This window comes from Rhinopithecus roxellana, chromosome 20, assembly GCF_007565055.1.
Source record: "Rhinopithecus roxellana isolate Shanxi Qingling chromosome 20, ASM756505v1, whole genome shotgun sequence".
NCBI lineage: Eukaryota > Metazoa > Chordata > Mammalia > Primates > Cercopithecidae > Rhinopithecus > Rhinopithecus roxellana.
The window spans coordinates 70,975,050-70,990,293 of NC_044568.1; the positions used below are offsets into that span (position 1 = coordinate 70,975,050).

The 15,244-nt window shown below is 59.6% G+C and overlaps 1 protein-coding gene across 4 annotated transcripts; it reads right to left on the reverse strand.

Annotated features, from left to right (window-relative positions):
* Positions 1–77: 77 nt before the first annotated feature.
* On the reverse strand, positions 78–12,885 carry E4F1 (E4F transcription factor 1). 4 transcript variants are annotated; one of them, XM_010387876.2, is made up of 14 exons: positions 12,476–12,870; positions 7,419–7,570; positions 6,271–6,376; positions 3,606–3,799; positions 3,395–3,515; positions 2,895–3,047; positions 2,621–2,793; positions 2,169–2,378; positions 1,825–1,933; positions 1,430–1,647; positions 1,038–1,236; positions 818–960; positions 676–738; positions 78–603 (listed from the first exon to the last, which is right to left on the reverse strand). In XM_010387876.2, exons 1-14 carry the CDS (start codon positions 12,630–12,632, stop codon positions 247–249), a joined length of 2,355 nt encoding a protein of 784 aa, XP_010386178.1. In that variant the 5' UTR covers positions 12,633–12,870; the 3' UTR covers positions 78–246. The 4 variants fall into 4 exon arrangements, with proteins under 4 accessions (XP_010386178.1, XP_030781018.1, XP_030781017.1 ...); XM_030925158.1 differs by having other exon boundaries at positions 1,825–1,930; positions 7,419–7,650; positions 12,476–12,687; XM_030925157.1 differs by having other exon boundaries at positions 7,419–7,650; positions 12,476–12,687.
* Positions 12,886–15,244: the final 2,359 nt, after the last annotated feature.

Consider the following 15,244-nt stretch of genomic DNA (forward strand, 5'->3'; position numbering starts at 1 on the left):
GCAGGTGCTGCTGCTGGGACCTGGGCAAAGGTGGTGGCACCATCCACGGAGACTGCCACTGCCACAACATCACAAGCTGCAGGTTCTCATGTTTTATTGTAAAGCAACAAGAAACTCTTATGTACACTGCCCACCTTGGGGCGCCTCCATTCTGTGCCATCTTCTCTACCAGGCCAGGCAGGCATGGGTAGGGCGCTCAGGTCCTCTGCCCTGTCCCTGCATGGCCAGGACCCCGCAGACCTCATGCTAGACGATGACCGTCTGCACCTCCAGCTGGCCCTCTGGTGAGGAGATGACCAGCTCGCCTGCATGCTCCAGGATCTCAATGTCCTCTGATGACACCATGGTCACAGTGGCCTGTTCAGTGCCACTCGCCCCTGCCCGGGTGGCAAGCACAGTGCCCTCGCTGATGGCTGAGGCCAGTGTCATGGCCACCTGTTCTGTCAGGCTCTCAGGGGTTGCGATGGTGATGGTGTCGGCAGCAGCCGCCTCTGGGCCCAGCGCTGTCTCCTCATCCATGGTGACATTCTGCACAATGATCTGGTGGCCGGCGCTGGCCTGGTGCACAATCTGCTGCACCACCTTCATGATGTGGCTGTCCACCTGCAGGGCCACGGCTCAGCGAAAGCGGCTGCGCCAGGGACCCTCCCTGCCCCCACCCGCCCCACCCCTCACCTCCGTCTGGGTGCCCTCGATGATCTCCGTGGCCTCACTGGTCTCCGCATCATCCGCAGTGGCCTGGGCAGATGGGCAGAAGGATAGATGTCAGCTTTGGTTGCCCCTGGGTCCCAACCTGGCCCCAGGGCCCCACACCCACCTCAATGATATACTCCTGGGTGTCGGCTACCACAGACGAGAACTCCACCAACACTGTGTGCGGGTCCTCCGCGAGGACGGTGGTGGCTGCTGCGGGGCTCTCCTCGGACACCAGCAACTCCTCCACCTCCAGCAGGCAGCCCCCTGCGGGTGGGGACTCAGTCAGGGCTTGGGGAGCCCCAGCCCCCTCCCCTCCTCCTCCCGCCTCCACGGGCCCAGACCTTTGGTGCGCAGGTGCCGGTTCAGCGTGCCGTGCTCAGCGAAGCCACGGCCGCACCTGTAGCACTTGAATGGCTTCTCGCCTGTGTGGTGGCGCACATGCCGCACCAGCGAGCCCTTCTCTCGGAAGCCACGGCTGCAGAACTGGCACACATGCGGCTTCTCCTCCAGATGTGTCCGGAAGTGCACCTGCTGTGCGTTCTGTGGAGACACCTGTCAATGCCAGCCTGGCCTCGGCCACAACAGACGACAGCTCTCCCCTCCCACTTCTGGCCCAAGGGAGGGGCTGGGTCAAGACTGAGCACAGTGGAGGCAGGGAAGGGGGTGCACCGGGGCCAGGGCCAGGGAGCAGGATGGGGGTTCAGGTGCCAGGGTCCTGGGGCCAGAGGCCCACCTTAGTCTTGTAGCGCTTGCCACACTCGGGACAAGGGTATGGCCGCTCATCTGAGTGGACGCGCCGGTGGCCGCGAACATGGGCGATGGTCTTGTAGAGCTTCCCGCAGTCGCCACAGCGGAAGCGGCGCTCACGCACGTGCACCTCCTGGTGCTTCTTGAGCAGGTAGGCCTTGGGGAAGGCCTTGCCACACTGCATGCAGGCGAACGGCCTCGGCCCTGCAGCCACACACATCAGGCCAGGCCCATCACCGGCGGGCCCTCCAGGCCACCTGCCACCTGCCCACAGCTCCCCTGGCTCCCTGCTGTCTATGGACCCACCCTGGACACCCAGAGGCACCCCAGTCACCTATAGCCCATCCACTGCTGTGGGCCACACACCCACCCATCACCCACCGGTGTGGCCCCTCTTGTGGGCCTCCAGGGTGGCTGCTGTCGGGAAGGTCTCACTGCACTGAGGACATGGGTGGGTCCTGGGCACCGCTGAGGCCTCGCTGGCCACCTGCTGGGGAACCACAGGAAGGCCTCCAGCACCTGGGGCAGGCTGTGCCCTGGCAGTGCCAAGAACACAACCACGGGCCCCACCCTGGCAGGCTCCCTCGTGGCCCCAGGGAAGGCAGTAAACAGATCAATTGACAAAGTCACTGCAGAAAGCCACTTCAGGGAGTGCAAAGGCCAGCATTGGGACAGCCCCCAGGATTCAGCCCTGAGAGGAGCCTGCAGGTGGTGCTGGCACCTACTGTCTCTAGCGGCTGCACTTCCAGTACCGGCAGCTGCGGGGCTGCCTCTGCCAGGGGCTGGGGACTGGACCCAGCAGCAGGGGCTGGCTCCAGGGCACCCTCCTCCCCAGCGGCGCGCTCAAGGGCGATGCCGGAGTTCTGCATGGCCTGGTGCAGCAGGTTCTCTCGGCTGCCCTCGCTGGAGCAGGGGAGCTCCTGGGAGACGGGGGGCTGCAGGGGAGGCAGAGAGAGGAGGCTGGCCAGGCAGCCTGGCATCCAGCACCCACCCCATGGGGCAGACCCATGCCAGGAGCCTTGTGCAAACCCTCAGACCCCCATGGTGCTCCCACCGGCCCTGCTCTTCCAGCCCTCGCCTGCCTGGCCCAGACCCCTGGAGCCAGTGCTCAGAACAAAGACTGGCACCGAGCAGGCAGAAGACAGAGCAGCCCTCCAGGGCCCCCCGTCACCCCCACCTCTGGGGCCAGGGTTTTCATGCCCAGGGGCAGCTCCTGCATCTGGACGTGGACTTCGTGGATGACGGTGCCCTTGGCATCTGTCACCAGGTGAATCACAGGTGAAGTCTCTATGGGCTCGCCTGTCACTGATGATGTGACTGTCCCCAAGGTGGCAGCTCCAGCTCCAGACCCTTCAAAGCACAGTGAGGGAGTGAAGCTCCCGCACACACCCCAGTGGTGGCTGGGTCCACAGCCAGTCCCCGGGGCCAGGCAGCTGCCGCGTCACGCTGACCTGCAGGCGCGTCCTCTTTGCTGACAGCCACATCCTTGCTCACACTGAAGCGGATTTTCTCCGTGCAGGGGGTGAGAGACTTGAGGTGCCGGGTCAGTGCGCCCGACTCCCGGAAGCTCTTCCCACACTTGGAGCACTTGTAGGGGCGCTCATCTGCAGAGAGAACCTAGTCAGCCCCAGGCAGCCCCAGCAGGCTGGTGACAAGGTGACAAGGTGAAGACAGGCAGGGGCCCCAGCCTCATCCCCCAAAGCTGGGGAATGCGAGGCTGGGGCACCCCAGGGCCAGCCATAGGGGGGCTGCAGGGCTCCAGCCCCAGCCCAGGGCCAGCCATCGGGGGGCTGCAGGGCTCCAGCCCCAGCCCAGGGCCAGCCATCGGGGGGCTGCAGGGCTCCAACCCCAGCCAAGGGCCAGCCATTGGGGGGCTGCAGGGCTCCAGCCCCAGCCCAGGGCCAGCCATCGGGGGGCTGCAGGGCTCCAGCCCCAGGTGCGGCCAGCTCACCCGTATGCCGCCGGTGGTGCCGGATGAGTGAGCCCTTGGTGCGGAAGGAGGCCCCACAGAGCTTGCACTCGTGGTCCTTACGGCTGCTGTGAGTGACCATGTGGGCCTTGAGGATGCTGCCCTGTGGGGGAGGGCGTGGCAGCTCAGGGCCCTCCTAGGGGAACAGGAGGGGGCCTGCCACCCACACACTGCTCCCCGCACACTGGCTCACCGTCTTGAAGGTCTTGTGACACAGTGCACACACATAGCGGCCATCCTTGTTCACCAGTAGCTTCACCTGGGCCGGCTCACCCTCCCCTGCGAGCCCCAGTCCCTGCTGGTGGGGGCTGCCCGGGGCCTCGGCCATCTCACTGTCACCCGGCTCCGCCTCAGCACCCACGATGACCTCTTTGATGTGCCCACCACCTAGGAGAGGCATCTTGGCCTAAGCCCCAAGACCTGCCCCTACCCAGAGACCGCCGGCTCCAGGGGAGGGGACCTGCTGCTCCGAGCCACATCCTGGACCCAACCTGCACTGAGCCCTCAACACACAGGCCCGAGCAGCAGCCAAGGCCCCATTCACCTCTCCAGGTCAGAGTGAGCGGTGGAGAGACATCTCCCGACTCTGTCAGGCTGCCCAGAGATGCTCCAGGGCCCCCAAATGTGTCCACAGGGAGACCCACCATGGAACACAGATGGCCCATCCCCAAAGCCAGGAGGACAGGCGAATCCTGGTGACAAGGTCCCTGGGTGAAGAGACAGCCGCCTGTCCTGCTCGCTGCCACTGCTCCTGCCACTGCTCCCACCAACATAGGGAGGATATGCGCCCGGGGCCACTCCTCCATCACAGGAGATGGGCCAGGCCGCTGTAGCGGGACAGGCAGGCCTGGCCAGAGCCCCGTCCTAAGGCCAGCTTGGCCTGGGAGACTGACTGCTCTCCAGACACGTGGGACAGCCTGAGGCGAGGAAGCCGGGCTTTTGCACTTCTGGAGGGTGCTGGGGAAAATCTGACAATGTGCAAAGCTAGGTTGTAAATACACTTCACGTTTTCTGCTCATAAAGATGACAAGTGGGAAACAGCTGTGAAGCTCCTTCTTAGAAACCACCTCAGTCCGGCTGGCGTCTTGTTTTGACAAGCTGTTCTCTTGAAACACAACAAAAGTGCCGTGACTCAGAAACAATTAAAAGCCTCTCCTGCCGAGCCCTGGCTTAGACGCTCGACGCCCCAGGAGTGATCTTCCAAAAGACAGAGGCCCCTCATGGGGAGGACCTGGGGGAACATGGCTGCTGCCAGGCCACAGAGGAGACACAAATTTTTTCCGCGGAAGAGGCAGGAGGGCCTGGAGGTGGGCTCCAACTGCCCATACAGCTGACCGCACCCCTGCACCCGCAAAGACAGGACCTGGCACTGCCCCAGCCCTTGGCCACCAGCAGGCAGGACCCTGTGCCATCTCCACTGGAGGCCAACAGGAGAGCTAGCAGCCCTGGACTCAGCCCACCAGGCTTGCTGACTGGCCAAGGGCACACTCAGGGTGCCCAGGATATGCCTGCAAAGGGGAAAATCCCAGGGGTGCCAGAGGGGCAGGGGTGCTGAGAGGGGTCCCTGAAGCACAGGGAAGGGTGCTGAGCCTAAGGCTGGGGGCTGCTAGAGGTTAGGTGGGTGGAAAGGGGCCTGGGTGGCCAGAGACCCCGCCAGAACCTAGGGAGTTCATGCTCCCAGATGATTCCACCATCCAAACGCCAGGTCAAGGCCAGAGCCCGCCCCACCTCCCACATGAACATTCCAAGCTCTGAGTGGCACTGATGAGTGTCTTGGTCGCAGGAATGCCAGGGAAAGGCAGCACGGAGGTGAGACAGGTGCCCCGGCTGCCTCCTGGAGAGCGGCCTGCTCGCTAGTGCCCTTCCCAGGCCTGGGGCTGGCCTCTGCCATGGCTCCTCCACCCCCTCTTCCTGCCGCAGCCGGTACCAAGGGCTGCCAAAGGCCAGGTTCCGCCTGGTGCCCAAACCTACTTCCTGTCCAGCTGCCCACTCCCTGCCTGCCTCGGCCCCGGTCCAACAGGCTCCCCAGGTAGCAGCCATGCTCCACCCCACCTCCCACAGCATTAGGCCCCAGACAGCTCCTTCCCTTATGTCTGCACACCCAGCCACTCGCCCCTGTTGCACCCCCAACACCAGTAACCCCTGGCTCCCTCAACCTGCTCAGGCCCTGGCTGCCTCTGAATGTCCCCCCTGCACACACATCTGTCCCCGATGAGTGAGAGCTTGCCCATCCAGACCTCACAACAGCCCCTCCCACAGCACATCAGGGAGATGCCTTCACTTAAAAAGTAGCCATCAAAAAGGGCTGGCATTGCACGCTCATAAAAGCCCCATGAGGACCAAAGCAGCGATCACCACCCCCACACCAGAGCGAGCACTGGGGAGGGCAGGCCATCACAGCAGCAAGTCCGAGCCCAGCTAGAGAGGCGGCAGAGTCCCGTCCACTCTGCACCCACCCTCCAGAGCCGCTGCCAGGCGAGTGGGCCATGCTGGTGGGTGCCTGGTAGATGTTGCTGTCTACGGGCAGGGAGCAGGAACCAGGGGGTGGCAGGAAGTGGGGAAAATTCTGGGAGGGACAGGGCAGAGACCACCCGGGAAAGCTGGGGGTAGAGAGCACAGCCCGAAGACTCCCTGGTGCCTGGGTGTGCCCCCAGCCACTATGGACACCTGAGGAAGGCCCGGTGCCCAACACTCCCTCCTCCTGCAGGCTGTGCCCTCAGAAAGCTCCCATGAGGCCGTGGCCCCTCCCAGCCAGGCCCTGGTCTCAGGAGAGATGAGCATACAGGAAGCAGAGGCCCCATCCTCTGGCCCCGACCACAAAGGTCTATCAGGCCAGTGATCCACGGCAGTCGGCTTACCAACAAGGTCAGGTGCGTGGCTGATATCTGCTGCCAGGGAGGCTGCCTCCACTACGATGTGGGCCACAGTGAGGGGCTCCTCTGGGCCTGGGGCTGCCGGCACCACCTGCCAAAGGGGGCAGAAAACAGAGGGGACTCGTCTGTATGCTCTAGAGTTAGTTCTCAGAGAAGAGGCCTGGGCTCTGCCAGTGTAAAGCTGTGGAGGTGTGGCCTGTGATGCTCAGGCCTGGGTCCATGTCCTTGGGACGGCTGGGGTGGGGGCTCTCCTCTTCCCCAACAGGACCACGGGTCCCAGGCCAGCCCCTTCACCCATGGCCAGGGTTAGCGCCATCACTCTCACGCCTCTGGCCACATGGGCTGGACCTGGAGCACAGGGCACCTGCAGGGAGGGACGAGCAACTCTGGCAGGAAGCTGGGCCAGCCTGCAGGAACAACAGTGCAGTCCCAGCCCGCCATTTCCAGCAGAGCGGTCTGAGGAGAGGGCCCTGGGGGTGTGAACCAGAGGCCTTCTTGGAGGAGGGGGCACCTCTGGGAGGGGCAGGTAAAGAGCACAGGCTCAGAGTGGGGTGAACAGGGTCCAGCGTCGTCTGGGCCATGCCCCGCTGGTGGCCGGAGACCACTGACCACTCTCTGAGCCTGCTCTCCTGACTGTGCAATGCAGACAAGTGCCCACCGCGGCATGTGTGGGCTTCACAGGCCTGTGTGCTCAGCCCAAGCTGGACATGGGGCTCAGCAAAGGTTGCCGTTTGATGATGAGATGGTGGGACCCCCCGGGCCACACTGCACTTATGAAGTCCCCAGGGACTGTGTGCACAGGATAGAAGATAAGCCAAAGAGACAGAAGCTGCCATGGCACCCAGAGCCAAAGGAGACCCTCAGACTCCAAGAAAGAAGAGATCCCAGCCCCCAACAGCACGGGCTTCGGCCAGAGGCTGCCAAGAAGGCTGTACCACTGCAGGCCCTCCAGGACACCCCAGAGCACCACAGGCTCACACACCCGGACCCTCCCACACCGCAGCCAGATGCCGGCCCTCTGCCCGCCCACGTGGGCCCCAGAACCGGCTGCACAGGTCCATCCTGGAGTGCGGCCACCTCCCCCGCCTGTCAGGTGAACCCGGGAGGGGATGGGAGAGTGGGTGGGGGCTCACCTCCTGGCCCAGCAACGCTGTGGTGGCAGGAGTGGCAGGCAGGGCCTCCTGAGGGGCCCGCTGGCAGGCCTTCTGAATCTTGTGCTGAACAAAATCCTCCAAGGCGGTGAACTCCGCCTGGCAGCGGCCGCATCTGTGCACATCGTCCTCATCTGCAACGAGCCTGCTGTCAGCAGGGCCTGGGAAGGTGGAGGCTGGGCAGCCAGGGCCCCGTCTGGCTTTTCCTCCAGCCCTAGAACAGATTCCCCCAGGAGGCCGTCAGAAGCAGAGCTACTTCCCCAGGCTGCTGAGAACACACTCAGGCCCAAAACAAGGTCACCCCAGGGTACAGCCCCCATCCTCTGCAGGTCTGCAGGGGCCAGACCCATCCTCAGGAGGTCAGCACCCAGCAGAGGGTGCCCCTGACAGCATGCTTAGGCTGCAGGCATCTGCTAAGGCTGCCATGCCCAAAACCCTCACCTCAGTGGTGACAGGCCCAGAGAGGGGCTGGAGGCAGAGGGATTCCTCCATGCTCGGCTGGGGACAGTAAAGGACCAGGATTTAAGACTGTTGAAGCCGGGCATGGTGGCTCCCACTTGTAATCTCAGCACCTTAAGGGGCCAAGGTGGGAGGATAGCTTGAGCCCAAGAGTTCAAGACCAGCCTGGTCAACATAGCAATATCCGTCTCTACAAAAAAAAAAAAAAAAAAAGGAAAATGTTTTTAAAGCATTGTTAAAACATTTAGGCCAGGCGTGGTGGCTCACACCTGTAATCCCAACACTTTGGGAGGCCGAGGCAGGTGGATCACCTGAGGTCAGGAGTTCAAGACCAGCCTGACCAACATGGTGAGACCCCCATCTCTACTAAAAACACAAAATTAGGCTCACGCCAGTAACCCCCAGTAATCCCAGCACTTTGGGAGGCCGAGGCGGGCGGATCACGAGATCAGGAGATCGAGACCATCCTGGCTAACACGGTGAAACCTCATCTCTATTAAAAATACAAAAAAGTTAGCCAGGTGTGGTGGCGGGTGCCTGTAGTCTCAGCTACTGGGGAGGCTGAGGTGGGAGAATGGCATGAACCCAGGAGGCAGAGTTTGCAGTGAGCTGAGATCACGGCACTGCACTCCAGTCTGGACAATACAGTGAGACTCTATTTCAAAAAAAAAAAAAAAAAATTAGCCAGGCTTGGTGGCGCATGCCTGTAATCCCAGCTACTTGGGAGGCTGAGGCAGGAGAATCACTTCAACCCCGCAGGCGAAGGTTGCAGTGAGCCAAGACCACCCCTTTGCATTCCAGCCAGGGTGACAGAGCGAGACTCTGTCTCAAAAAACAAAACCAAAAAACAAACAGCCAAGTGTGGAAGTGTGGTGGCATATGCACCTGTAGTCCCAGCTACTCAGGAGGAATGCTTGAGCCCAGGGGTTGAGGCTGCAGTAAGCCATGATTGCACCACTGCACTTCAGCCAGGGCAACAGGGTAAGACCGTGTCTTAAAATAAACAAAAACAAAACAAACAAACAAAAGCTGTGGGAGTCTGAGCGCGCCCCGGGGCATGTGAGTGGCCATCTCCTCGTCTGTGAAATGAGCTGATGCCCACTGGCTCTGGCTGAGAGGCAAACGCAGGGACCACTCTGCTCACTGTTTGGGACTTTACTGGTCCCCAAGGTTGAGCCCGTCACCATCGCTGTGCCGGACCCCAGTCCTGCAGAAGAGACCACCCCCTTACTGTGTGCCAAGCACCTCACTGGGGACGTCACCAAATCTTGCCAGCACCCTGCGGAAATGGAGAGAACTATTCCCATCCTAGAAAAATGACTTGAAGTTCAAGGTCACCCAACGGCTGAGTGTCAGGGACATTGCCTGTTTACACAAAGGGATAGGAGCTGTTCCTTCTGCTTCCATAATAGCCTGCCAGCTCTGACCGTTCACGTTCAGTCCCTCATCAAGATCAAACCCAGGCCTGATGCCCGAAGGAGCTGAACAAATGTTTACTGTTGACTTCGAGGGCAGAGAAAGGGCCAAACCACAGCTGTGACTCCCCTGCAGAGGGCTACTCAACAGAGAGTTGTCCCCTCCTGATGGCTCCCAGTTACAAACCAAGCTTTGAGGTCCGCACCACCCACTTCCCCTTCTCCCCCCACTCCCGTGTCTCACTCGGCTCCAGGGCATTGCCACTGAAGAACCCCCTACCCTAGAAGGGGACACACCCAGCCCATTTCACACTAAACAAGGCCACAAGCAGGCCCAGCAAGGCCCGGCAACCTCTAAAGGGACCCCTCGCCGTGACGGCACTGCCCTTCCCCAAGCTGGAACGAGAAGGGGCAAGGAAAAAAGGCAGAGACTATGAGTCCTATGGGGACAAAGACAAGACCACCCTCAACCTAATCATTAACCACCTCCCTTCCTGTTTGACCCAATCTGCATTCCTTTTTTTTTTTTTTTTTGAGGCGGAATCTCACTCTGTTGCCCAGGCTGGAGTGCAGTGGCGCGAGCTCGGCTCACTGCAAGCTCCACCTCCCGGGTTCACACCATTCTCCTGCCTCAGCCTCCCCAGTAGCTGGAACTACAGGCGCCCGCCACCATGGCAGCTAATTTTTTGTATTTTTAGTAGAGACGGGGTTTCACCATGTTAGCCAGGATAGTCTCGCTCTCCTGACCTCGGGATCCGCCCGCCTCAGCCTCCCAAAGTGCTGGGATTACAGGCGTGAGCCATGGCGCTCAACCTTTTTTTTCTTTTTGTAAACAGATCAAGAGCCGGGCATGGTGGTTCACACTTGTAATCCCAGCACTTTGGGAGGCTGAGGTGGGCAGATCACCTGAGGTCGGGAGTTCGAGACCAGCCTGGAGACCATGAAGAAACCCCGTCTCTACTAAAAATGCAAAATTAGCCAGGTGTGATGGCATGTGCCTGTAATCCCAGCTACTCGGGAGGCTGAGGCGGGAGAATAGCTTGAACCCAGGAGGTGGAGGTTGCGGTGAGCCGAGATCGCAGCACTGCATTCCAGCCTGGGCAACAAAGAGAGAAACGCTGTCTCAAAAACAAAAAAGAAAATAGAAACGAGGTCTTACTATGTTGCCCAGGCTGGTCTGGAACTCCTTGGGCTCAAGTGATCCTCGCACCTCAGCCTCCCAAAGTGTTGGGGTTACAGGTATGAGCCACAGTGCCCAGCCATCTGCAGCCTCATGGGACAAGCTCAGAGGGTACAGACCCAAGCTCCACCTCCAAAAGCTCTCAGTGCCCCCAGGAATGGGCCCTTAGTGCATCCCCAACACTGCTCTCAGCACATGACACGCAATCTTTTTTCTTTTTTTGAGACAGAGTCTTGCTCTGTCACCTAAGCTAGAGAGCAGTGGCGCGATCTCGACTCACTGCAACCTCCGTCTCCTGGGCTCAAGCAGTTCTCCTACCTCAGCCTCCCAAGTAGCTGGGATTACAAACGCGCGCCACCACACCCGGCTAATTTTTGTATTTTTAGTAGAGATGGGGTTTCATCATGTTGGCCAAGATGGTCTCGAACTCCTGACCTCAGGTGATCCACCCTCCTTGGCCTCCCAAAGTACTGGGATTACAGGTGTGAGCCATCGCGCCAGATCACAATCTCTATTTTAATTTTCATGATGCTTTCGTGAGGCAGCAGAGCCCGGAAGTTAAAGGCCTTCACAGAGAGAAGATCCAATCCAACCCTTGCTACTTACTACCCGGGTGACCCCGGTCACTTTCTTTTTTTTTTTTTGAGACGGAGTCTCACTCTGTTGCCCGAGTTGGAGTGCAGTGGCCGGGTCTTGGCTCACTGCAAGCTCCAGCTCCAGGGTTCAGGCCATTCTCCCGCCTCATCCTCCTGACTACAGGCGCCCACCACCACACGCGACTAATTTTGTTTTTTCTGTATTTTTAGTAGAGACGGGTTTCACCGTCTTAGCCAGAATGGTCTCCATCTCCTGATGGTCTCCATCTCCTGACCGTCTCGGCCTCCCAAAGAGCTGGGATTACGGGCGTGAGCCACCGCGCCCGACCCACCCGGTCACTTTCACGTCTCCAACCTTCCATTTTCCTCATCCCCAAAAAGAATATAACAATAACGTCCACCTGTCAGGATTGGTTTGAGAATGAAAAATCCCAGCCGGGCGCGGTGGCTCAAGCCTGTAATCCCAGCACTTTGGGAGGCCGAGACGGGTGGATCACGAGGTCAGGAGATCGAGACCATCCTAGCTAACACGGTGAAACCCCGTCTCTACTAAAAAATACAAAAAACTAGCCGGGCGAGGTGGCGGGCGCCTGTAATCCCAGCTACTCAGGAGGCTGAGGCAGGAGAATGGCGTGAACCTGGGTGGCGGAGTTTGCAGTGAGCTGAGATCCGGCCACTGCGCTCCAGCCTGGGCGACAGAGCCAGACTCCGTCTCAAAAAAAAAAAAAAGAGAGAATGAAAAATCCTAACGCAGTATAAGGGCTTGTTACATGACTGGCAGAAGCCGCTGCCCCATTCTGTAGTGGAAATAGAGGTTCCCAGAGGTGGGGTCACCTAACCAGGATCAAAGAGCTAGAAAGTGGCAAGTGTGGGACGGGACAGTGCCACAGGCTGGCTGCAGTGCACCAGTCCTCTTGCACTAGGCTCTGCTGCCTCCCTACGGACAGGCCCAGAGCCCAGATCCTAGAGAAACCGACAACCAACAGGAACCTCTTGGAACCACCAACAGGGCCCTAGAGGCCCATCAGGTGAAGGGGGAAGGGGCCCAGAGGAGGGGAAGGCCAGACGCAGGCATCGGAGGCAGAGAGGGGCCGGGAGGCCGGCCCGAGGGGCAGGGTCGGCGGTGGCGGCGTCTGCGAATGTCTACACAGGGCGCCCGGGGGCTCAGCAACCCGCGAGCACTTGTGGGCGCACACCGGAGCGAGCGGGGTGACGGGCGCCCCACAGGAGAGGCCCGTGAGGGTCGCCGCAAACCTGGGGGTCTCGTGGAGGGCTGTGAGAGCCCCGCGAGATCCGCGAGGTGTCTGGGTCTGGGAGGGTCGATCGTGCCCGCAGCTCGGGCCATCCGGGGCCCCACCCCAGCCGCACCCTCCCGGTCGGCCTGGTTACCTTCCTCGCTGAAGGGCGCCGGGAGGCCGAGGAAGCCGCTGGGGGCCAAGGCCGCCGCCACCGCCGCAACCGCACCCTCGCCCGCTTCTCGCCCGGCTTCGGCCGGGGCTTCTGCCGTATGAGCGGCCGTCACCCGCACTGCCATCGCGCCCTCCATGTCGCAACGCGCCGCAGGAAGATGGCGGATTTACGACCATGTCGTCATAACAACGGGCCGCGCCGAGGACGGCGTGAGGGAACGGAGAGAGGAGGGCGGGGCGGAACCGGAGCGGATTGACGGACATTCTGGGAGCGGGGCCGGGATAGCGGTGTGGCCTTAGAGCGCAGAGGCGGGGCCGGGCCAGCTGAGAGCGAAGATGCGGCGGGACTGTGAGGAGGGCTTGGTTACGGTGGAGCAGATTGACAGGCAGGGGGCGGGGCGGCAGAAGAACCTTTGTTCGAGGCTGCACTGGCATTTGAGAGCCAGAGAACGCGAGGGGCGAGCGGACTGACGGGTGAGAGGCAGCCGCGCGCCAGAGCTTCCGGACCTAAGGACAGGTCGCCCCGCCCGCGGCTGCTGCTAGGAAGCCGCCACAGCTCCAACCAGGGGTGCGGTGCTCGCTGCCCACTGACCGCCTCGAGTGTTAGAGACTCCCAGGATGATTACCCAGGTCACGGGAGAAGAACACCGGTCGGGGATGGCTCATGGGTAGCTTTGCGAAGCTGTTTTATTCTTTTATATACTTTTTAAATTGTTTAAAATTTATTTATATTATATATTTTAAATACAGACGAGGTCTCGCTGTGTTGACTAGGCTGGTCTCAAACTCCCAGCCTCAAACCATTTTCCCATTTCGGCCTCCCAAAGTGCTAGTATGACAGGCATGAGCCGCGACTCCCGGCCACACTGAATTTTTGGTTTCGAGGATGAGGGTTGTTTTTGGTTTTTGTTTGTTTGGGGTGTTTGTTTGTTTGTTTTTGAGACAGAGTCTCACTCTGTCGCCAGGCTGGAGTGCAATGGCGCGATCTCACTGCAACCTCTGCCTCCTGGGTTTAAGTGATTCTCCTGCCTCAGCCTGCCGAGTAGCTGGGACTACAGGCGCGCACCACTACACCCAGGTAATTTTTGTATTTTTAGTAGAGACGGGGTTTCCCCATGTTGACCAGGATGATCTGAAGCTGTTGACCTCATGATCCGCCGGCCTCGGCCTCCCAAAATGCTGAGATTATAGGTGTGAGCCACTGTGCCCGGCCTGTTTTTGTTTTTTGAGATGGAGTCTTGCTGTGTCAGGCAGGCTAGAGTGCAGTGGCATGATCTTGGCTCACTGCAACCTCCGTCCCCTGGGTTCAACCGAGTCTCCTGCCTCAGCCTCCCGAGTACCTGGAACTACAGGCACCTGCCACCACACCTGGCTAATTTTTTGTATTTTTAGGAGAGACAGAGTTTCACCATGTTGGCCAGGCTGGTCTTGAACTCCTGACCTCAGATGATCCGTCCATCTTGGCCTCCCAAAGTGCTAGGATTATAGGCGTGAGCCACCGAGCCTGGCCAGATTTTGTTTTTTTTTTCAGACAGCACCTTGCTCTGTCGCCCAGGCTGGAGTGCTGTGCCGTGATCTCAGCTCACTGCAGCTTCCACCTCAGCCACCCAAGTAGGTGGGACTACAGGTACCCGCCACTAGCTAATTTTTGTATATTTTGTAGAGATGGGTTTTTGCCACGTTGCCTAGGCAGGTCTAGAACTCCTGAGCTCAGGTGACCCGCCCGCCTCAGCCCACTTACATACTTTTTAAAAATTGTGGGTCAGGCGCAGTGGCTCACTCCTGTGATCCCAGCACTTTGGGAGGCTGAGGTGGGTGGATCACCTGAAGTCAGGAGTTCAAGACCAGCCAGGCCAACATGGCAAAATTACGCCTCTACTAAAAATACAAAAATTATCTGGGTGTGGTGACACACGCGTGTAATCCCAGCTACTTGGGAGGCTGAAGCAGGAGAATTGTTTGAACCCAGGAGGCAGAGGTTTCAGTGAGCTGAGATCATGCCACTGTACTCCGGCCTGGGCAACAGAACAAGATTCCGAGATTCCGTCTCAAAAAAAAAAAAATTGTGGTAAATACACATAAAATTTACTATTAGCGACAATCACAGTGTTGTGCAACCATCACAGCTATGTGGATCTAGAACCTTTTCGGCACCCTGAAAGGGAACCTATACCTTTTTTTTTTTTTTTTTTTTTTTGAGACGGAGTCTTGCTCTGCCGCCCAGGCTGGAGTGCAGTGGCCGGCTGTCAGCTCACTGCAAGCTCCGCCTCCCGGGTTCACGCCATTCTCCTGTCTCAGCCTCCCGAGTAGCTGGGACTACAGGCGCCCGCCTCGGCACCCGGCTAGTTTTTTGTATTTTTTTAGTAGAGACGGGGTTTCACCGTATTAGCCAGGATGGTCTCGATCTCCTGACCTCATGATCCGCCCGTCTCGGCCTCCCAAAGTGCTGGGATTACAGGCTTGAGCCACCGCGCCCGGCCGGGAACCTATACCTTTTAAGCAGTGACTCCCCATCCGCCCCTCCCTGCCAGCCCTGGGTAGACACCTGTCTGCCATCTGCCTCCACGACCAATTGACCTGTTGTGAACATATGTGACTACAATATGTGACTTTTTTTGTTTGTTTTTTGAGAAGGAGTCTCGCTCTGTTGCTCAGGCTGGAGTGCAATGGTGCGATCTCAGCTCACTGCAAGCTCTGCCTCCCGGGTTCATGCCATTCTCCTGCCTCAGCCTCCCAAGTAGCTGGGACT

What these genes read in the sequence shown, in the direction of transcription:
- E4F1 (XM_030925157.1), bottom strand. Translation starts at nt 12,672, where the DNA reads ATGGTCGTAAATCCGCCATCTTCCTGCGGCGCGTTGCGACATGGAGGG. An exon ending in TGAAAACCCTGGCCCCAGAG is followed by an intron (nt 2,379 to 2,620) that starts GTGGGGGTGACG and finishes CCTCCCCTGCAG; the next exon opens with CCCCCCGTCTCCCAGGAGCT. An exon ending in AAGTGCAGCCGCTAGAGACA is followed by an intron (nt 1,934 to 2,168) that starts GTAGGTGCCAGC and finishes GTGGTTCCCCAG; the next exon opens with CAGGTGGCCAGCGAGGCCTC.